Here is a 24,020-nt window from a genome sequence, read left to right on the forward strand (position 1 = left end):
AAACAAGTTCTTCCAGAAAATAGAGAGTAATTGCTAACTCCTTTTATGAACCTAGTATTACTCCAGTACCAAAATCAGACAAAGGACATACAGAAAACTGCAGAGTTCCCTCATGAATGACTATAGGCACAAAATTTAACAGAATATTGGCGAGTAGATTCATCAATATATAAAAAGAATAATACCAAACGCGAATGGATTTTTCCCAGGGATGCAAGACTGCTCTGCTTCAATGTTTGGAACTTAACTGATGCAATCTACCTTCCTAACAGGCTAAAGAAGAAAATCACATGATCGTGTTAATCTATGCAGAAAATAAGTTTGCCAAAATTCAACATTCTCGCTTGCTAAAAATTGTGACAAACATAGGAGTAGTGAAATCAAATCATTATTGATGGTGGGGCTTTCAAAGTCTTCAGCATTGCTCTGTTGAATGTCCCTTTGTTCTTAAAAGTCCTTTTCCCTTCTCTTTCTGGACACGTCATTTCTGACTTGTCACTTACTTCTCCAGGCTACTCTTTGAGGTTTCTTTGGTACGATTTCCACTGCCCTCTCTTTGGTGTTGGGTTCCTTGGGCATTTCCCTTAGTTTCTATTCTTTTCTCTGAGTATTGCTTTTCTCAGAGTATTGCTCTGAGTGTCTTGGTGAAATTATATCTACTATTTAAAGGGAGTACTATATCATAAATAATATAGTGGGTGAGGAGCTGGGCTTGGTGTATAACAGAATTAGATTCCAATTCTTATGTTGTCCTTGGACAAAGTATTTAACTTCGTAAAGATTTGATTTCCCGTCAGTAAGTTAGGATAATATCTACTCTAAGGGACATTAGTAGTAAATTTTCAGTGGTTAATAACACGGATTTTTGAATCATTCTAATGGGACAAATTCCAGTTGTCACTTACTGTGACCTTGGAGAAATTACAAACTTCCTTCCACATTTCAGTTTTCTCATTTATAAAATGAGGATGGTAATACTATTTCCTTCATTTGGCCAAATAATAGTACTTACTTCTTTTTTTTTTTTTAACGTTTATTTATTTTTGAGACAGAGAGAGACAGAACATGAACAGGGGAGGGTCAGAGAGAGGGAGACACAGAATCCAAAACAGGCTCCAGGCTCTGAGCTGTCAGCACAGAGCCCAACGCGGGGCTCGAGCTCACGGACCGCAAGATCATGACCTGAGCTGAAGTCAGATGCTTAACCGACTGAGCCACCCAGGCCCCCCTAGTACTTACTTCTTAAGATGAAAACAGACTCTTAGTAAGCAGCCCCTTAAACACACTCTCATCAGATTATAATGCTAAGAAATTCATTCAAGCCTAAATAGGAGCAGGAAAAAGACAGGCACAAAAACCTTGACACAATTTGTTACCATATTTGACCCCCAGAGGGTGATATTGTGTAAACTGGAAGAGACTCTTCTAAAAAAAAAAAAAAAAAATTCTACCTCACTTCTGTGAGCTTCTTTACCTTACAGCTCAACAGAGGCACACATTCTGAGTAGGCTAGACACCAGGAGCAGTCATTGTCAAGGAAGCGTCTCTTACTATCTCTAGAACTTAGCCTTTGAACGGGGATTTCTGGAAACTCAAATTTTCCTTGTTACAAAGACTCAGCGCAATCCGGCAGGCTTCTTCCTGCTCCTCAGGGGAAATCTTCCAGAACACAGCCGTCAGCTTCCTCACCGCCTAGCTATGTGCTCAGTGACCATCCTGCTGTTTGGAATGCTCTTCACAGTGAGTAAGTAACACTGTATTTTACGCTCCTGCCTCCATGTCAGAAACACTGTTCTGACTGGAATCTGCAGGGAGACACTGTCTCATTTTAAGTACGTCTGTCCTGGTCTCACTGACTCAGCATTGATGTTTCAGGAGGAATGGGAGCCCAGTCAGTGACTCAGCCTGATGCCCAGGTGTTGGTCTCTGAAGGAGCCCGTCTGGAGCTGAAGTGCAACTATTCCTCTCGTGGAACGACTTATGTCTTCTGGTACGTGCAGTACCCCAACCGAGGACTCCAGCTTCTCCTCAAGTACATATCAGGGGACACCCTGGTTAAAGGCCTCAACGGTTTTGAGGCTGAATTTAAGAAGAGCGAAACCTCTTTCCACCTGAGGAAATCCCCAGCCCTTGGTAGTGACGCGGCCGAGTACTTCTGTGCTGTGAGTGACACGGTGCCTGGGACTGCAGGGGGACCTGAACACAAACTTCCTGAGACACCGCAGTTTTCAGAGACTCAAGGACACAATCTGACTTGTTTTTAGCAAAGTCTGTCATTTGATGGAAGTGAGCAAATGGAGGAAGAGACCTCTGGGGGGGGTGCTTGGCTCCTGGCTCCTGAGGATAAATAGGAACTTCACCGTGTATCTTCTTTTACTACTGGGTCATGTAGACAAGTCCTAGAACAGAGACACTTGTATGGATATTCTCCTGCCATTTGGGGATATTGCATTCTAGAGGGTCCGGATTCCACTTTAATGTGACCAATACTGACCTTCTAATCTTTCGCTTTCTGAACTCACCTCCAACATGCTCCCCACACCATCTTTTGCTTTTTTTTACTTTCTAACAGCTCCATTCTTTCAGTCTCTGGTCATAACTCAAGAGTTATTTTTGATTCTTATTTTTTCTCTCACTGTTGACATCTAATCCACCAAAAATTCCAGGTGGCCCTATCTTTAAAATTGATCCATAATCTGACCACTGTTACCATCTTCACTATACCTCCCTGGTCAAGCCCCCCTCATCTCTCAGATGAATTACTCTGAGAGTCTTCTAAGGGTCCCTTGGCTTGTCCTCCTACACTTTCTCCCCCTCCTCCTCCTCCTCCTCCTCCTTCTTCTTCTTCTTCTTCTTCTTCTTCTTCTTCTTCTTCCATTTTTTTTTTAAGAGCTGGGTCAGCCAATCAGCTTTTTAAAAAAATGTTTATTTATTTATTTTTGGGAGAGAGAGCGGTAGAGAGGGGGCAGGGGAGGGGCAGAGAGAGAGGAAGACAGAATCCCAAGCAGGTTCTGCACTCTCAGTGCAGAGTGTGTTGCGGGGCTCAAACTCACGAACCTCGAGATCGTGACTGAGCCAAAATCAAGAATCAGGTGCTTAACTGAACCACCCAGGCACCCCTACAGTTCCTTGTTAATACAGCAGTGTCTTCCTCACTTTGGGCTGCTGTATCAAGTACCGTTGACCAGGTGGCTTATAAACAACAGAAATTTATTTCTCACAGTCTTCAAGGCTGGAAGTCTGAGATCAGAGTGCCGGCATGGTTGGGTTCTGGGGAGTATTCCTTCCCAGACTGCAGACTGCCAACTTCTCGGTGCATCTTCATGTGGCAGAGAGCAGAGAAGAGCAAGCTTTGTCAGGACTCCTGTAAGGTCACTAATCCCATTCAGGGCTCCACTCTCATGACCTCACCTAATCCTAATTACCTCTCCAGAGCTCCACCTCCTACAATCATCACATTAGGGGGTGGAGTTTCAACAAATGAATTTTGGAGGGCACACATTCAGTCCATGACAAGCAGCCCATGTGATTCTTTAAAACATAGGTCAGGGGTGCCTGGGTGGCTCGGTTAAGCATCAGACTACAGCTCAGGTCATGATCTTGCACTCCGTGAGTTCGAGCCCCGTGTCTGGCTTTGCACTGACAGCTCGGAGCCTGGAGTCTGCTTCAGATTCTGTGTCTCCCTCTCTCTCTGCCCCTCCCTGACTCACACTCTGTTTTTCTCTCTCAAAAATAAAGAACATTAAAAAACATCTTAAAAAAAAAAAAAAAAAAACAAGAGCAACACAGGTCAGATCATGTCACATAAATGCTTTCAGTAGTTTCCCATTTTTCTCAAAGTCCTTACAATGGCCTGTAGACTCTACATGATCTTCTCCTGTTACCTTTTTAAAATGCTAAGGGGTAAAAATTAGTTTTCAATCCTGAAAACCACAGCCAATGAAAATTCCCTACTGAGATTATGGTAAAATAAAGACTTTCTCCAGTGAAGGAAAACAGAATTCACTGTTAAGTGGACCTACCTTAAAAGAAATCCTGAAGGAAGTTCTTCAGACTGAAAAGAAATGATACCAGAGGAAAATCTGGAACTTTAAGAATGAAGTAAGAACAATGGAAATAGTAAAAGTCTGGTCATACGTAAGAAATGAATTTTCTTTTCTTATTTAAAACATGTATAGCTACTGAAATCAAATCATTACAACATTGATGGTGGGGCTTTCAAAGTCTCGGAGCGCCTGGGTGGCCCAGTCGGTTGAGCGTCCGACTTTGGCTCATGTCATGATCTCACGGTTTGTGAGTTCGAGCCATGCATCGGGCTCTGTGCTGAAGGCTCAGAGCCTGGAGCCTGCTTCGGATTCCGTGTCTCCCTCTCTCTCTGCCCCTCCCCGACTCATGCTCTGTCTCTGTCTCAGAAATAAATAAACATTAAAAAAATTTTTTTTAAAGTTTGAAATGGAAGACATCCAACAGCTATAAAATGAAGGGGGGGTAAAATAACCTATACAATCATAACATTTCTATATTTTGCTTAAAGCACTGAAAAAACTCTAAATAGACTGGGAAAGGTGAGGCAGTAGGCACGCTACAGTCCTTAGAAAGCATACTACATAACATACTACAAAAAGAAAGAGCAAATAGATGATAGAATACTGAGAAACAAAATCAGAGTATGCAAACAGAACACGAACAATAAAATGATGGACCTAAATCTAATCACATCAATAATTATGTTAAATACAAATAGTTTAAATACACAAATTTAAAGAAATTTAAAGACAGACATTGTCAGTGTGGATTTTTTTTGACTCACCTATGTACTGTCTCATGAAACCCATGTTAAATATAATGACATAGATAGATTAAAAATAAAAGTATGGGAAAAGACATCCAGGCAAACACTAATATGGAAAGGCTATATTAATGTCAGACAATTTAAACTTCAGAAAAAGAAATATTACAGAAATAAAGAGGTATATTCCATACGTATAAAAGTTCAGCTTACTAAGAAGACATAACAGTGTTAACATATATGCATCTAACTTCAGAATGCTGGAACCTAAAACTATTAGAACTGAAAGAAAAAAAAATAGACAAATCTACAATTACACTTGGAGACCTTTACCCTTTGTGCTCAATAAGTAACAGAATCCATAGTCAGAAATCAGCAAGATTATAGTAGACTTTCACAACACTATCTACCAATTTGACCTTATTGATACACATTCACAGAACACTTCGCTAAGCGATGACAGAAAACACATGAAGCATGCTTAGAATAAAGAACTTTATTCTTTCATCTTTTAAAGAATTACCAGTTATGACGATCTGCCACAAAACGAATGCTGTATACACATGATGACTACACTAGAACACTATAAGGTAACCCACAACCCACATATGTTGGGGGGGATTGTGTGTGTGTATATATATATATATATATATATATATATACACACACACACAACATATATATATATACACACATACATAAATATAATTTGCCATTATTTTGCTGTATTCATTTATATTTTATTTCTCCTTGCATGTTTCTCCTTCCTGCTCACTTGTGTTTGAGCAAGTGGTATATCTGTGCTTCGACATGTAAGTGATGATGTCTGGCAAGCAAGCTATATTTGCTGACAGAATCTTCTGGCTTGTTTGTAAAATCCTAAATTTATTCAAAAATGTATAGGGTTTATGGAAAGTGGTAGAGGTTGATGAGAGGGTTTGTGGTGGGAAATAAGAAGGAAAAAGTGGCCAGGAGAGAAGAGGAGGGTCTGCAGGGCCCAGAGCAATAGGGGGGTGGGGGGTGGGGTGGTCAGGTCATTGTTTCTTGACAATTCTCTTAGAATTAGTGAGATCCAGAGTGGGAAGGCTATTTGGTGACTTTAGGAAGAGTTCTCAGCCTTGAGACAGATTCTTGGGTTCCTGTAAACCTGAAAGGAGAAGACTTCTACTTGGAATACCCACCTAACAGAAACAGTCTATTGTATATTGGATAGTATTTAGTATATGTGCTGCCGAAGCGAGCACAGTATTGGATAGTATTTAAAAAAAAATTTTTTTTAAGTAAGCCCCACGCTCAGCTCAGAGCCCAACATGGGGCTTGAACTCACGACCCTGCAAGTAAGACCTGAGCTCAGATCAAGAGTTGGATGCTTATCTGACTGAGCCACCCAGGCACCCCTGGATAATATTTTTAATATTTATGAATCCTCCCTGAAAGGGTCATGTTTCCACTCACAGATCGGAGGGACATCGTTTACAGTTTGTGTAAATAATTCTTGGCAAAGAGTGGAGCTGGTCTCTGTCTTCATAACCACACACATAATTCTATTTCTTGAAGTCTAAGATCTCAACAGTTCTGAACTTCAAGCACCTCAGGTTCAGATGCTTGGCCAGGCTGGGTGGAGAAGCTTAGATCTTATGGCTTCCCCTTGGATTTGGGCACCAAAGCTGTCAAAGACTTTCCCAACAGGCTAAGGGATGTAGCAGAGTCACCCTTGTTTGGGGTTATCCAGGGTTCTCTGCAAGAACAGTAGAAAAAGTGTGTAAATTCTATAGCAAGATTAAATTTATATGTCTTATGCTGCCTTGCCAATCAACAAAAAGAGTTCTTGATCCCTGCATGTCAAAGTGGGGAGAAACACTAAAGTTGCTATTCCTGTTCCTGTGTACGCTTTAACGGGGATAAACAGAACCTCAGGAAGGATTGTCAAGATCCTGTTTGTAACAAATTTAAATTGGAGTGAAAAAGAAGAGAGAAACCAAGAGTTACCCTTACCACTAAGGAGATTCAGGGCTTCAGGAACATTTCAGTTTCACCAATTAACCTCTGTGTTTTGTATTCTTTGGGCACCTGCAGCTGGTCCCCAGTCCTGCTGCTGGGGTTGTGACACCTAGCGTCAAGGCAGCAAAGTTGTTCTCGGCAGGCGTTTTGGAAAAGCAACCCCAGTGAATCAAGTATTTTTAGTAGTCTGAAAAAATTATCTCAAAATGCAAATATATACATTTGATAATATAGCTATGCCTTAATATGGGCTTTGCCAACTTCTCTTCCTCTGCATCAGCTAAGGAAGTCAGTAACTCGGTCCATCCTCTTATTTTTTGACGTTATATAATGTGACACTCTAGGCCACTCAGGCCTACACACTGAAGTATAACAATGGCTTTTCATAGAGTTCTATCTCCCCAATGTTAGTTACATTAACTTATTTCCCACCCTTGCATAACTGGGGCCTGCAATGTGAGTACTTTATTTTTGTTCTAGTTTCTTCCATATCTTCCACGGACATTTCCTTCTTTGTGCTATCTCACCGTTCCCTTTTCTGCCTCTCTTGGTGCCCTAAAAGGAGCTGGCAAGAGAAAACTGACTTTTGCCTCTTGTCTATCCATCCCTATTCTGTGATCTTAGACAGCCTTCCTCTATTCTGAAAGGACAATTTCACCTACTCAGCCTCTCACAGGGCCATTCTAAAACACCTTCTAGAATAAAGATGTCCATTTATCAAATAAGAAACTAATAAAGACTAACATAAATGATGGGCTGAGCCTCATTGTGCCACTGAAGTAAAATATACACTGGCTGTTTTGTAAGTGGATCGAATACTAAGTTGCAAACCGGCCAGGGGTTTGAATTGCTCACAACATATAGTTACTTGTATGAAACAGAGAGAGAGTTGGGTTTTTAAAAAAAATTTTTAATGTTTTATTATTGTATCTTTGAGAGAGAGACAGACAGACAGAGCATGAATGGGGGAGGGGCAGAGAGAGGGAGACACAGAATCAGAAGCAGGCTCCAGGCTCTGAGCTGTCAGCACAGAACCCGATGTGGGGCTTGAACTCATGAGCTGTGAGATCATGACCTAAGCCGAAGTCAGACACTCAACTGACTAGGCCACCCGGACGCCCCTAGGGGGAGCTGTTTTGATGACTTAACCAGGAACACAGGCCAGTTAATTAATTTATAGCACCTGTGAGCATCCAAAGTCACTAAACCCTAGATTACAAAATTAAGCTCTAGCTCTTTGCACAGTAGCCATCTTCCAAAGAATTGTATAAAGCTACTAGTTGACTTGAATAAATTGAGTACAATATGAGACATTTTTCTTGGAAAGAGAAGATGCAATCTCAGCTGTGGATAGAACAGGTTTCCCTCGGCAGAGATTTAGGAGATAAAAACACAAAATACCTCCGGCATCCATGTTACAGACTTAAGTTAAGGGAATAAAGATATCTCAGGGGTTGAGTTGAGGAAGGAAGGCAAGGACATGAATATCCACAGCTGCGGTAAGAGGAAATATGTATTTGAATATTCATAACGCTCAAGGTAGTTTCAATAGATAAGTATATGTATTTCCTCTTGAATCCACCACCTCGCTTGGATGCATATTTATTCTCAATGATCTAGGATGGTTACCATACCACTTTTGCATCAGACTTGTTCAAACTTTGATGAGGTGGGGATCTTGTTAAACTACAGATTATGATTCGGTAAGACCTGTAACTCTGCATTTCTAACAAACTCCCACATGCTGCTGCTGGTCTGCTGACCACCCCCCCCCCCCCCCCCCCCCCCTCTTAGCAAGGTTTACACCGCCTGAGAGGCAGTATTCTAAGCTGGTCAGGTTTGTGCATTCATCAGGTGCACTGCCTAGATTCGAAGCCGGACTCTGCTCTATGATCCTGGGAGCTTAATTAACTTCTGTACCTCCATTTGCTCCTCAGGAAAAATAAGAATAATGTTAGCCAGCTCCCAGAGTTGATAGGATGAAATGAGTTGATTTATGTAAAGTGTTTAGAGAAGTCGATAACTGCTAGTTGTATGCATAGTTTATCAAGTTTACCAAATCAAAAATACCTACGTTTTGGCCCAACTAATACTTTGTATACCGGTTTATTAAAAAGGGAAAAGGTGACTAATTGGATCTTGTGTGCTTGTCCTACCTCTTCACACAACCCTTGTCACAGGCCAGGACATTCACACGGGATGGGTGATTTCCCTTAGGATGATTGTGGCTAACGATGGTGACGTGCTCTTGGATGTTTCTGGATAAGGACCCCGCTAGACCTTTTTGCTCAGTCCTGTTGAGGAGGAATTGGAGGAGTAGAGATGAGCTTCAGGGAATCATAAAAATAGGTTGATTGAAACATGGTCTGATTTATGTACATAATCTCAGTGTATCCGCAAGACATACCCATAAAATAAGTAGTGTTTATTCTTATACTTATAGTACCTTATAGTACCTATAGTGTAAGTACCTATACTTATAGTACCTTATAGTACCTATAGTGTAGTCCCTGCTCTACTGAATAGGAAGCTATTACATGAGTGAGTGAAGTAAATTGATGTGACCTCACTGGTAATTGGCAGTGATGCCTTACTAATCTAAATATGTCTGACTCCAGCACCAAATCATTTAGTCAGAAGTTATCCCTCCTCCACCAAAATACATATTTTTAAAGTCGGCTTTATGCCCAGCTTGAAATTGATTTTGGCTCTCAAGATAAATAAATAAACTTAAAAAAAAACCCCGTCGTCTCTTGAGTATTGGCATTTCGAGCAATGCGCAGCTGATGTTGAGGCTCAGTAACAATCATACACTGAGAGAAATCATTGTGTTGTTTGAGCATAACTGGTTTTTATTTTCTTTTTAATGTATGATTATAAACAGATCCCTTTATAGAATGGGCACACTGAGGAAAGAAACATTTCTCCAACAACTGACGAAAGTTGATGGTGATCCCATTTGACTTCAGAATCTGAAGAGCTAAATAGTAACTTAATTCTGTCGGCTATTGTGAATACTGTAGCTCATGACAAAAGGGTGATATAGTACCTAGAACTCAGTAGTACGTTATGGAGCATAAGATGGCAGAGAAGGCCCAAAAACATTCACCTGGAGAGCCATCATGCTGAACCAAATCTCATTACACTTGGATGTAGTCACATGGCCAACACTGATTATCTTTACTAATGGCTATGAACAGTAGCTAAAGCAATCATGAGGCCATTTACCCAAGATTTTATGATATTTGAATACACAATACACCCACATCACAATATCTGTATACTTGAAGCACTATATTAATGCACACACACACACACACACACACACTCTCACACATTGATTCAATAATTTGTTAGCCATGTATTGACATTTTTCTGCCTAGTAATTGCTAGGGCCACAAGAGTGAAAATGGTGCAATCTTTCTGTCAAGGAACTTGTAGGTGAATCCAACAAGTGCAATCACAACACAACATGTTGAAGACTTTGAGAGTCATGAATCAGAGACCTAATGGCAGAGTAATGCGATAGATATCAGGAAAGTATTCTTAATTAAAGAATATCAACAGGGTTATTCATCTTAATTTGGTAAAAATAGGTTCATGTCTGGGTGCCTACCCATGCCATATGACCCAGAAAATATACCACAGTTTCACACACAAACACAACACTCATATTACACCTACAAATGCAGTTTACAGACACAGTTCTGCTCAACATGCTTGCTGAGGATACCAGAAGTTATAAGATAGTATTTCCATTATCTTCTGTTATTCTGTCTCAAAATGATAAAATTTTATTTTTTTATTATTTTTTAATGATTTTTTAAATGTTATTTACTTATTTTTAGAGAGAGAGAGAGAGAGAGCACAAGCAGGGGAGAGGCAGAGAGAGAGGGAGAGAGAGGGAGAGAGAATCCTGAGCAGGCTTCCTGCCCCTCCTTGCACACAGAGCCAGACATAGGGCTCAAACTCATGAACCGAGAGACCATGACCTGAGGTGAAACTAAAGTCAGACGCTTAACCAACTGAAACACCCAGGTACGCCTCAAAATGATAAATGTTTTTAAAATTTTTTAATGCTTATTTATTTTGAGAGAGAAACAGCGGCGGGGCAGAGAGAGAGGGAGACACAGAATCCTAAACAGGCTCCAGGCTCTGAGCTGTCAGCAGAGAGCCTGACACAGAGCTGGAACTCATGAACAGTGAGATCATGACCTGAGCTAAAGTTGGATGTTTAACCGACTGAGCCATCCAGGCACCCCAAAATGATCAATTTTTAAAAGGATGTATTTTCTATTTCTGAGGAAGGTCATTAGTCTCTACTTATATCTTGGTATTTGTGCATACCAAATGAAACTAGGAGAAATAAAAGCATTACTGAAAGTAAATCACTTTCCTATCTCTCCACAGGAGGGTACTGTCTCAAAAGGCAAAATCCTTCAAAGCAGAGTGTGAGGCTGGAGGAAGGGGAGGTTAGAGAGTGAATAATTCAATTGGCTGCCACACAGAGACCTCTGCCTTTTTACCCAGATCCAAGTGGGTGGGAAGTGTTACTCTAGTTCAAAAAAGCCTCTTTCAGGAGGGTATCTTTCAAGGGCAGCTAAAGTCAGTGACCAGGGCCATCCTGTGACAGGAAGAAAAGATGCTCCTGAAATTCTCAGTGCTGATCCTTTGGATTCAACTGGCATGTGAGTTTGAGAAGTTTCCAGTTACCTTAACTGGAAATCCAAGGGAAAATTAAAAGAAAAAAGGAGAGGGTGAGGGAAGGAGCAGGTGGGGAAGAGGGAAGAAAAGTCATGTCAGGCTGGGAAAGAGTCCCCAGTTCCGTTCCCCAGTGCCCACTGCTTTGGTTTTCAACAGGGCAGAGCACCCAGCAACTGGAGCAGAGTCCTCGCTTTCTAAGCATCCAGGAGGGAGAAAACTTTACTGCGTATTGCAACTCCACAAGCACGTTTACCAGCTTTCAGTGGTACAGACAGAAGCCTGGGGAAGGTCCAGTCCATTTGATGACATTATCTAGGAGAGGAGAAATAAAGAAGCAGAAGAGTCTAGTAGCTCAGTTTGGTGAGGCAAGAAAAGACAGCTCCCTGTTCATCATTGCCGCCCAGGCTGAAGATGCTGCCATCTACATCTGTGCAGGGCCACAGTGCTCCCACGGCACCTGATGCATGTACCCAAGCCCTACTGCAGGCTCTGTCACGCTGCTGCTGAGTCCCCCACCCCCCTACCCGGCCCTTCCTCCCACATTTCCTGACATGAACAGTGGTAACAATCTCAGCCTCTCATGGAACCATCTCCACTACCTTTCCAGATATTTCCCACATACACTAAAGAACAAGATTCCTCTGTCATGGGATCACCTTCTAGAAATGCATCTCACTATCTGAACCAGTAAAAATATGGATCTACAGCTCCCTGGGGTGGGCAGTGGGGAGAAAAGAAGGGAGTCAATAGAGAAGAAAAATGAATATAATGGTCAGAGTGCATCGTAGTTCCAATGAGTCATTCTGTTTTCCTAAAGACCACAGCCAGGAATGGTTAGTCCAAGGGGACAGAAATGAATGATTTTGCAGCTTTATTCTAGTAGAGTTGATGAAACTGGAGTGAAAGTCAGAAGTATAGTAAAAAAAAAAATAATTAGAAGAAAGTTGGTACTTTTTTTGGCAGAAAAAAAAATGCCTATTGTGTACTCCAGTAATATCCCAACTGTGATTCCAAAGCAATCTCTCCATTTGGTGGTTCTGAACTACTTACACATTAGCTACAATTGCCTGTATTTATTTTTTTTTATTTTTATTTTTTTAACGTTTATTTATTTTTGATACAGAGAGAGACAGAGCATGAACGGGGGAGGGTCAGAGAGAGAGGGAGACACAGAATCTGAAACAGGCTCCAGGCTCTGAGCTGTCAGCACAGAGCCTGACGCGGGGCTCAAACTCACGGACTGCGAGATCATGACCTGAGCTGAAGTCGGCCGCTTAACCAACTGAGCCACCCAGGTGCCCCTACAATTGCCTGTATTTACACAGGATTTGCTTGGTGATTATTAGACTTTGAGTGGTAGATATCAATAACTTCAAGTTTTCAAGGCTGAAGAAGATAGGATTTTTTTGGTTTCCAAAAGAAATTTTATTTGAGTGTAGTTCACACAATGTTACATTACTTTCAGGTGCACAACATAGTGTTTCTACAAGTTTATATATTATGCTGTGCTCATGGCAAGTATAACCACCATCTGTTACTATGCAATGCCATTAAAATATCATTGACCATATTCTCTATGCTATGCCTTTTATTCCCATAAAATATGCTGTGCCATACTCATCCCATAAGTAGAGGCTTGTACCTCCCACCTCTTTTCCCCCGGTTTGCCTCCCCCATCCTCTCCCCTCTGGAAACCACCAGTTTATTCCGAAGAAGCTAGTTGACAGTTCCCTCCACCTGGTAAGTCTTCCACTGGCCTACTTTTATACTTGACAAATTCCTACTGGTCTTTAAAGCAAGATGAGGGGCACCTAGGTGGCTCAGGCAGTTAAGTGCCCGACTCTTGATTTCAGCTCGGGTCATGATCTCACAGTTCGTGGGTTTGAGCCCCACAACAGGTTCTGCGCTGACAGAGTGGAGCCTGCTTGGGATTCTCTCTCTCTCTCTCTCTCTCTCTCTCTGTCCCTCCCCGACCCTTGTTCTTTCTCTCTTTCTCTCTCTCTCCCAAAAATAAACAAACTTAAAAAAAAAAAAAGCAAGATGATATGCAAAGCACATGGGTTTTGGAGTCACAAACATCAAATTGCAAATCTTGTGCGCAATTTTCTAGCTCTGTATCCTTAGGCAATTATTTATCTTCATCTAAGCTTCCTTGTTAACACATGTTAATAAGAACACCCAGGGGGGCCTGGGTGGCTCAGTCAGTTGAGAGTCTGACTCTTGATTCTGGCTCAGATCATGATCTCATGGTCTGTGGGATCGAGCCCCATGTCAGGTAGAGCTTGCCCTCCCCGCCCCCCCCCCCCCCCCCCCGCACTCTCTCTCAGAATAAATAAATACACTTGAAAAAAAGAGAAAAAAAAGAACTCCTATTGTGCTGAGTTATTATGAATTAAATGAGATAAAATATACAAAATTATATGAAGTCCCATGTGCAACATATGTACTCAACAAATACCCTGTAATGATATGATTATTAATGCCTCTAAGGAAATGTTATCGCTACTGTGAAGTTTGTACTGACTTCTTAAGAAGGAAAGATGTCATCTCTGCCTAATATTCTGGATCCCCACCTTAGTGGTCAGGAAAGCAGACATGGCAAGTTGCCAACCTAATCCACATTCTCTTCTGCCTCCTTACTTACAGAACTGTTGATAACCCATTTGGGCAACTATCCCCCCACCTTAAAAAACAAAAAACAAAAAACAAAAAAACCCGTGCTACATTTCACATCCTTTTTTACAACGAAGGGTTGCATATAGCACAGTTCTGACCAATGAGACATAATCAGAAAACTGCTAGGAGTTTCTATAATGTTTTTGCTCTCCTGGTACAGGACTACATTTTCCAGTCCCCTTCCCCAACTCTTCTTCAGGCAACACAGAAGTTGTAACTTATCATCAAGGAAAGCCCAGGCCTGGGTCTCCTCCCCAATCCCACATTCATCTTTTAGAGGCCAAGTCAAGTCCCTTCTTCAGATTTATTTGTGCATGAAAACTCTTTAAAAAATTTTTTTTAATGTTTATTTACTTTTGAAAGAGACAGAGAGAGCATGAGCAGGGCAAGGGCAGAGAGAGGGAGACACAGAATCCTGAAGCAGGCTCCAGGCTCTGAGCTGTCAGCACAGAGCTGGACGTGGGGCTCAAACTCGTGAACCACAAGATCATGGCCTGAGCCAAAGTCAGATGCCCAACCCACTGAGCCACTCAGGCACCCCTGTGCATGAAAACTCTTCATAAACCATGATTCGATTGAATTTTTTGTTACCTGCGGCTAAACACAACCCTAACCGTAGTAGGATTGACATAAAACGACGTTGTGATTTTCAGAGTTCTTGGGAAAGTGAGGAAAAAAGATTTGAAGCAAGTACTGTGTTTATACAAGGAAGGCACCTGCATTCATACTGATTATACGTACTTCTTAAAGTATTAATGTTCACATAATTTTTATTAAGAATGAAACCTTCATCTTCCATGCCAAGAGGCCTCATTTAAAAATTTCCATCAATTTCTTACACTCGTGGGAGACTGGAATTCACTTTCTCATCCAAAGTCTTTTCACTATAGACAATATCCATTTCCATGCGAATAACTAATAACTGCAGTTTTATATTTTCTCACTCTTAGATTCCAAAGGCCATTTTGCTGTTGCTTTTAATTCCATACTGTTCCAGTAACCTATTCCAAAGGCTTTCCCTGAAAGTTTTATCATAGGGAACTCCTTCATTTTGAAGATCGTACGTAGAAATTAAAGCCAAAAAAATAAATTCTAGGGGCGCCTGGGTGGCTCGGCCGGTTAAGCGTCCGACTTCGGCTCAGGTCATGATCTCACGGTCCATGAGTTCGAGCCCCGAGTCGGGCTTTGTGCTGACAGCTCAGAGCCTGGAGCCTGTTTCAGATTCTGTGTCTCCCTCTCTCTCTGCCCCTCCCCTGTTCATGCTCTGTCTCTCTCTGTCTCAAAAATAAATAAACGTTAAAAAAAAGTTTTAAAAAAATTCTAATTCTCTGTGGTATAAAGAGGGAAGGGCACTCTCCCAGTCCCTTTTCTTAGAGTACTTTAGAAAACTTGTAATTATGAATCTTTTCTCTGTCCCTTTGAGGTGTGGAAATCTTTTAAAAAGCTGACCAAGCCTCTTGCCAGTTTTACAACCCAGGGATGTTTCTCTCAAGCAGGTGGAAGCCAGCTCATTGAGATGTAATCATGAGGAAGGATGGCATTCCTGCCTCCCAGTTTCTGTGGGAGGAGATGAGCCCAAACTCCACAGACGCCTTGCTCTAAGTTGCAAACTCACCTTCTGTCCTAAAGATATGAGAAGTTTCTCTTTCAGATAAAGGCAATTAGCAAACACAGGGTGGCTACCCCAATTCCCAGGTAAATTGAGGGCAAATTATGACAAAGGACGCTGTCAAGTTCTCTTACCTGAGGACTAATTTCTGTTCATGTTGAGAAAACACTTGTAATGGGTTGTATCTGCCCGGCTGGCTATATAAAGGGGTAAAATTTTTGCCTGTGTTTTAAGTATTTTTAAATTTTTTTAATGTTTATTTATTTTTGAGACAGAGACCGAACATGAGCAGGGGAGGGGCAGAGAGAGGGAGAGAGAGAGAGGGAGACACAGAATTCAAAGCGGGCTCCATCCAGGCTCTGAGCTGTCAGCCCAGAGACTGATGTGGGGACCATGACCTGAGCAGAAGTCACTTAACCCATTGAGCCACGGAGGCGCCTCTTGTCTATGTTTTGCAATCTCTTAACAAATTGCCTGTGGTGCACATTACATTCTGGCTTAATGATTCCTCAATAATAAAACTCTTTCTTTTCTCCCTTTGTGGAGAGTTGTTCTGGACTGGCAGGAGATTTTGTTTTCATTTCCCCAGAAGAGGGCCCAGTGTCTTTCCATAATCATTGTTCTTAGACGTCTCTCTCCCTGAAAGGTGATGCAACACTGTGAAAAGAGCCATAGCCTCTCATGGCTCTGCCACTTTGTGGCTGGGTAACTCTGGGCATTTTATACTAGCTTTGTGAGCATCAATTTCCTCCTAAGTACCTTGGAAGTAAGTATGGTACTTACTTTACTGTGTCATCATGAGGATTAACCATGTTTTGTGAATTGCCTAGCATAGTAGATTAAAAATGAAAAAACTTGAAAGTAGGCACCACAGCTTGGATCAGATACACTCGAAATTTCACTTGTGTCCCGGTATATGTTCTGACAGGGAATATGGAAAGGACTTTTCCTGCTTTCAAGGAACTCCCTCTCATGGTGACTGGAGGTCCATTCACCACTTCCCACAGCCATCGGGCTGCAAGACCTATGAGCTGAAGAATCCTCTGACGTACCACCTCCATTCAGATCAATCATTTCTAAGAGCACTTTGGACACACTCCATGCTCCAGGAGCTTCTGAAAACATACCGTCGATGTCAAAGGTCACACTCAGAGACCCTGGGTTGGGGGCCGCATTGCTGCACATAATATGGTGTCAGCCCTAGGTTAGTCCACAAGGGAACGCTCTAACCTGAGAAAAGTGTTATGATTCACTTTTAGGATTCATTGCTAAATGAAGAATGAAAATCTCTGAAACAGAGGGTTACGAATTTAGGCCAGGGTAGAGGAGGAAGAGCAAGAGAATATGTGGGCCAGAGAATTGTTAATAATGTGCACAATCCTGCTTTCTCATCACCCATTTTCTTTTCTTTGCTTTGCTTTGCTTTGCTTTGCTTTGCTTTGCTTCCTATCTCCAAAAGCCAAAATAAAGTTGGAGATTAAAATAAAACAATTTGTGGGGTAGCTGGGTGGCTCAATCGGTTGGGTGTCCAACTTCGGTTCAGGTCATGATCTCATGGTTTGTGAATTTGAGCCCCATGTTGTGCTCTGTGCTGACAGCTCAGAGCCTGGAGCCTGGAGCCTGCTTCAGATTCTGTGCCTTCCTCTCTCTCTGCCCCTCCCCCACTTATGCTCTCTCTCTCTCTCTCAAAAATAAATAAACATTAAAAAATTTTTAATTAAAAATAAAATAGAACAATTTGTTTCATATTTCTGTAACTTTAGAGTTTCATGAATCCATATTTTTTAGTATCAGGGACCAATATGAGCTTTCACTTATTTGTCTAGAAATTGTTGTTCTTCTCTAAACCATGCTCTTACCTCCTATAAGATCAGAAATTCAAAGATAAGAAAAATAAAAGCAAAGAAAGAGGCGAAGAAAGAAGAGGGGGAGTACATATGGGCAGAAGCAGGTGGAGAAAAAAAAGGGTAAAAGAAAATGGCAGAGGGTTGTTTGAACTGAAAATCATTACATGAGTTTCTCAACAGCAGCTTTGGGGCCAGAATCTGGGGTGAGGGGCTTTCCTGTGCATCGTAGGTATTTAATAGCATGTTTGGCTTCTACTCAATAGATGCCAGTAGCAGCCCCTCCCTTCCCTAGTGTGACAATCAAAAATGTCTCCAGGCATTGCTAAATATCCCCTGGGGAGCAAAAGTCCTGATTAAAAACTAATGATCTATATGTTAACTTCATAAAGTAGAAACTTTCAGAAGATAGATAGATAGATAGATAGATAGATAGATAGGAAGGAAGGAAGGAAGGAGAGATATTTCAGGTATTATTTATACTTGCCTAAAAGTTTTTACTCTATCAATTTAACATATAGACTATTTAATATTCACTTCCTCAGTCTTTTTCATGTATAGATAGTAGATAGATAGATAGATAGTAGATATAGATATCCATAGATATAGATACACACATATATAGATATATATAGATATAGATACATCCTGTATTTTTGATATACAAAAAAAACTGAGGAAGCAAATATTTTTCTGTCTACTATTATGATTCATATATCTTGAACTGTTATCATATCATTTGTCTTTGATAAATTCAACAAATAAGATACAAGGAATGTAAAGAATGGAAATAGGTTATATATTTGTATTATTTACAAATATACTAATAGCATATGTAATGTGTATACAATTTACATATAACAAGTAATTCACAACTGAGAAGTTTCTCAGTCTGATCTTGTCTCAGGTTTCAGCTTCGTCAGTATCTCTTACTTATAACATATAAACTATTTCTCTGTTCCCCCTCTAAGCTAACATCTCCACATTTTTCACATAAATTATTCTACTCAGAGTTTAAATACTCAGAGTTTAGAGAAAAAAATATTCTTAAATGCTAAAAGACAACTCCTCCATTATCCCCAACACACACATGAGCGCGCGGGCGCGCACACACACACACACACACACACACACACACAAACGCGCGCACACACACATGCACCGGCTCATGCAAGCACCCAACAGTGTAGAGGTGGACTAAGCCACAAGTAGGCGGCGCTTCCCACTACAAAGCCGAGTGAAGGTGCTTAGGGGCTGCCACTGCCAGATCTATATCATGAAGCTGATGGGTTACAGCAACAAAGTTAGCCCCAAATTCAAAGTATGATGCATATCAGTATTTAAAGGGACTTGCCATTAAGGTGTGTCCATACTGCTAAGGAGTCAAGAACCATGCAGACACAAATGAGAGTCTTGCTGGGCCTCCTGTGGCTACAGACTTGCTGTGAGTTGAGAACATCCCAAAGGGAACCTGAAGAAATTTCACAACTGAGTGGGGAGATGCAAGGGAGGAAAGGAGAGGTGGAGGAAGAGAGAGAACACAAGTCTCTTGGGCTGTGTCCTCTACTATGAGGATGGAAACTAGAGAAAAATTTCCTGTACTCAGAAACAGCTACGGTCATTTTGCAGTGACCCTCCACTGTGTCTATTTTTCTCTTTCTCAACAGGGGTAAGAGTCCAGATGAATGTGGAGCAGAGTCCTGGGGTCCTGAACCTCCAAGAGGGGAGAAATACCTCTATGATGTGCAATTATTCTAGCATCATAACCACTGTGCAGTGGTTCCAACAAAATCCTGAAGGACGCCTCGTATCCTTGTCGTACATCACTTCTGGAATGCAGCAAAAAGGAAGACTAATATTCATGCTCAACTTCCAGGAACGTAATAGCCACCTGTATATCACAGACTTGCAGCCTGGGGACTCAGGCACTTATTTCTGCACTGTGGAGGCACAGTGCTCTGCAGACACCTGTGGCCTGTACATGAAGCCATAGCTGGAGACTAACCCAACCCACAGAGCGGGGGGCAGGGGCCCAATATGATCAGAATTGTGTGTCCATTGCCTTGCCTCTCCTGGTTCATGCAGAAAGCATTTCTAAATGAGCTACAACTTGACACTACAGTGCAGGCATGTACGTGGCTCATCCTGAGATCTCCATGGGGCTAGTGTTACTAGGTAAATACTGTAGATTGATCAACTCTCTCATATCTGCTTCTGTCTTTCTGGGCAGAATGAGCAGTCAACTCAACGTGGAGCAGAGCCTCCCTCCTTCATCTCTACAAGCAAGAAAATACCAATCTCACCTATATCTCCTGGGCGTCTTTCTAACTTACATTGGTACATACAGAACCCTGAAAAAAGCTCCATGATTGTTTTTCTAATATACTCAAATGGGGAATAAAAAGAGGAGAAAAAAACCAAAGGGCCACTAGTAGTATGAAGGATGGGCAGAGCTTTCTGCATCTCGGCCCAGAGACTCAGGCACCTGCTTCCATGCTGTGGAGGCACAGAGCTTTCTAGGCACCTAAGGCCTGAATCGAGACATGTGGCCACAGCCACCAAACCCAGCAACACAGGAGAGATGTTTGTGTGCTTTCCCTCACTTCTAACATGGTGTTGAGAAATGCACACTTGATCAGTCCAAGTGGATCAAACATTTGATTCCACTTTCAAAAAACTTGGAAATGCTGATGAATATTCAATCTAGTAACCATCTCTGTCCTAAAATAAACCATTCCTAACACGCTAACCCCTAAACCAGGGAATCAGTAAATTAGCAATCCACTCGTGACTTCTAATCACGAGTATGCTGCATCATCTTGAACAAGGGAGTCACACTTTTTCTACCTCGGAATCCTCCTGTAGGTGAGGAGAGTATTTTCCATTGCTGTTACTCGTATTTTCATACATTCAATCATTCAACAAATATATATTGAATACCTGTGAGATCCTGGATAGGGGGCTTTGAATAAATGAAGAGCTCCTTCCCTCGTTGAATGTACAGTTTAATGGGGAGCTCGTTTTTGTTATCATAAAGTCCCTGCAAACTAAAGAGAAGAACTAAATTCGGAGAGAAAAAGAGATTATGAAAACAGTCAGTTAGAGACAGCTTTCTGGAGCATTTGACGTCCCAGCCTGAAACCTTATAGTTTAATAGGAGTTCATCAGGCTGAAGGACAGAAGAGGGTGGAGGAAAAGTGTTCTGGGTCAAGGAAAAGTGAGCACAAGGGCACATGCTTGTGTGTGTGTGTGTGTGTGTGTGTGTGTGTGTGTGAAGCAAGGCATATCATGGCAAATTTAAGTCCTAAAATATAATTAGTGATCAAAACAAGTGATAAAACACAGTGCATGGGTGACTCTCATGCTATGAGAGTCTTAAAATGAATAAGATCCTTGAAATTCATTGTCTGTATATTACAATACAGTAAGATGAAGGATATGGGGACCACTTAGCATGCCTACATACTCACAGAGCATGGGCAGGGATAGATAACTGCATTGAGGACCAATAAAAAGAATGGTGAAACTAGTGATAAGAAATATTACTTTTCTAGAGACCTTGATTCCTTTTTAAATGCAGAAAGCATTTCTAAATAAGCTGCACAAGGTATGATAAACATGATACATAAACATGATACATTTTGACTGTTGAATAAAACCGACAATTGCCTTTAAAAGAGGAAATATGTGAGTGTGTTATCTTAAGAGAAAAGAATTTTCTGGCTCTTGCGGTATACCTGATAGTGGAATTATCTTCCAACTGTAAACTACTATAAAATTGGGAAACATAGGAAAGAATTGTTTTTGAGGAGTGCAGACAGGGAATGCTTTCAGTCCTTGGGAGAAAGCAAGCCTGCCAAGTGATTCCCACATGCAGGCAACATTTCTCTCCTGGGGGTATTTTCTAAACCTCAGCATAAGGACTTGAAGCCCCAGCGGAGAGCAGCAGCCTTGCTCAATGGCAAAAACAGAGATCAGAATCAGGGCTGTTAAATAACTGGCCTTTGAGGAAAACAGGTATTGGAGAGACATGAGCTTCCTATGATAGGACTGTGAAATCTGCATAGGGGGTTATCTGAGCCTACACTTCAGCTGCACATGTGCAGAGAGAGACATTGGCAAGCCTAGCAGAAAATAGCATCTGAGGGTGTAAAATCTCCGAGATTTCCAGAGCTTGTACTGTGCTGGGAAGACATTGGAGCTCTGGCCTTTCCAGAGTGAAGACATCTTGGTAAATACCTTGGACTTTGAACTGAGTCACCAGAAGAAGGACAGAAGTAAGGGCTATGGCCTAGAAAAAAAAAACTGGAAAAGAAAATCTCTGCCTTACAAAGATTAAAGTAAGCCTCAATAAAATCTAAGTGATCTGCTAGTAATTTAACAGAGTTAACATTTTTCCAAGGGAGGCAAAATAATCCAGAGTTTCTGCTCATTATGACCCACATTGTGTAGCATACAATAAACAAAGTCACTAAAAATGTAATGAAGCAGGAGCAAGGGTTACATAAGGTATAGAAGCAGCCCCAAAGATGATTCACATTTGGAGTTAACGCCAAAGGGTTTCAAAATAAATATGACTAAATTGTCCAACACTGTTTCCTGTTGCTGACTCTGTTGGCCTGACTCTGTTGACCAACCACCACCATGTATCTGGCAATGGACCCATGGAGATGGTAGCCACACGTGGCTCTAGCTTCTCTAGATTTCTCCATCAGTTTCCCCTTCAAATCACACTTTCATAGATAGACAGGCTTGGTCCTCAGATTGATTGACTGGTTAGGGATTCTTTCTCTCTGACTACCCAACTACCCTTAGACCTTCATTTCCTCAGCTCTCTTCACAACCGTGTAAGATCAAGTTCCTGTAATTTAAGCCCCTATCCCATAGCACTCATGATAACTCTGCTGCACTGACTGTACCCTGATATTCTAGGAAGATATAAATGAATAGCATTAGAATATTCTTCGTTTTTAAGAAATGAGTGTCCAGATACCGACTGGAAGAAATAATAATCAGAAACCTAGTGTGTGTGTTCGTTAGAGCCATCATAACAAAATACCACAGACTAGGTGGCTTAAACAAGAAAGATTTACTCTCTCATAGTTCTGGAGCCTAGAAATCCAAGATCAAGGTGTTAATTGGTTTGGTTTCTCCTGAGGCCTTGCCTTCCTACTGTGTATTCACATGAGTTACAAAGTAATTTGCAACAGATGTAAGACTGTCAGCTGTCAACAAGCCACAATCATCCACAGTTTGGTAAAAAAAAAAAAAAAAAAAAAAAAAAAATTGCTCCAAAAAATTTAGAAAATGATAAACATGTTCCACCGTTTCTCCCAATCAAACCAATTTCCTGTGTAAGAGACAGACTGTGATCCAATTCCAGTGATTCTGCATGGGGCTTGTGGCTTGTGCTTAAATATGTGCGTTGTGTGTCATATGTTTTCGTTTACCAAAGTAGTGTGTGTGTGGTGTGTGTGTGTGTGTGTGTGTGTGTGTGTGTAAAAGGGGGAGGTGTGTGCATTGCAGTCCAGCAGTTCCCCTGGGCCTAGAAAAGCAGCCTTCTTAGTGTGTCAGATGTGGTTCCTCGTGAACTGTATGTCATTGTCCTTTCTGACATCAGTTTAGAAACTTCCTATTGCAAACACTTAACTCCAACTATAATGAACCAAGTTTCCCCCAGCACTCTGAGCTATAATTTGCCTGTTTTCTTTTGAAATCTGACCTTCCCCTACAAAGTCAATTTGTCAACCTTCCCTAAAATCAAACTAAAGAGCTCTGCCTTTATGAGGTCTTCCCTGACTCCACATTTCTAGCTTTCGCGGTAGAACTAACTGATAACCATTATGTTTTCCTCATTAAGCACCCTTATGTGTCATGTCGTGTTGTAAGGATGTAGTCTTTCAGTTTAGACCACCAGATATTTAAAGTTGAAGATAGTTCCATAGTCATGTTTAAAACCTTAACCAAGCACAGTGTCGGGTACTTCAGAGAAATGAAATAAATGTTGACAAAATATATAAATACAATAGTGATTCTGAAAACATTTCTTCACTAGAAAGTTTGAATTATGAAAGTTTCAACCACATAATATGAAACACGGACAACTTACCAGATTGTCCTGAATTGGATAATTAGTGTAACTTCCCAGCATGTTAGTTTCATTATAATTCAAATAAAAATTTTAAATGTTTCTTCCCATATAAAATATGCATTAGAAATTGTTTTATTTTGTGTTCTGTGTCTTTGCTCAAACTAATTCCAAAAAATTATTTTGAGATTTACCATTGGCAGTAATGACTAGTTGCCCTACTGATTTAGCATTGAAAGCACAATAGATTCTTCTTGCCTCTTCCATTGGATTAAACTGGGAAGACATATACTAGATATAGACCAAGAG

General features: G+C 41.2%; 1 long non-coding RNA gene and 1 gene segment (V, D, J or C); one reads left to right on the forward strand and one right to left on the reverse strand.

The window, feature by feature from the left end:
- Positions 1–24,020, reverse strand: part of LOC144616677 (uncharacterized) — a 301,629-nt gene that overhangs the window by 27,247 nt on the left and 250,362 nt on the right. The window contains exon 12 of the long non-coding RNA XR_013556226.2: positions 8,947–9,084. This is a non-coding gene — a long non-coding RNA (uncharacterized LOC144616677). The remainder of the gene's footprint in view (positions 1–8,946; positions 9,085–24,020) is intronic.
- On the forward strand, positions 1,492–4,396 carry LOC144616676 (T cell receptor alpha variable 3-like). The segment is given in 2 exon segments: positions 1,492–1,744; positions 1,876–4,396. Coding segments are annotated over 2 exon segments (435 nt in total).

Source organism: Panthera onca, chromosome B3 (assembly GCF_046562875.1).
Source record: "Panthera onca isolate mPanOnc1 chromosome B3, mPanOnc1 haplotype 2, whole genome shotgun sequence".
Lineage (NCBI taxonomy): Eukaryota > Metazoa > Chordata > Mammalia > Carnivora > Felidae > Panthera > Panthera onca.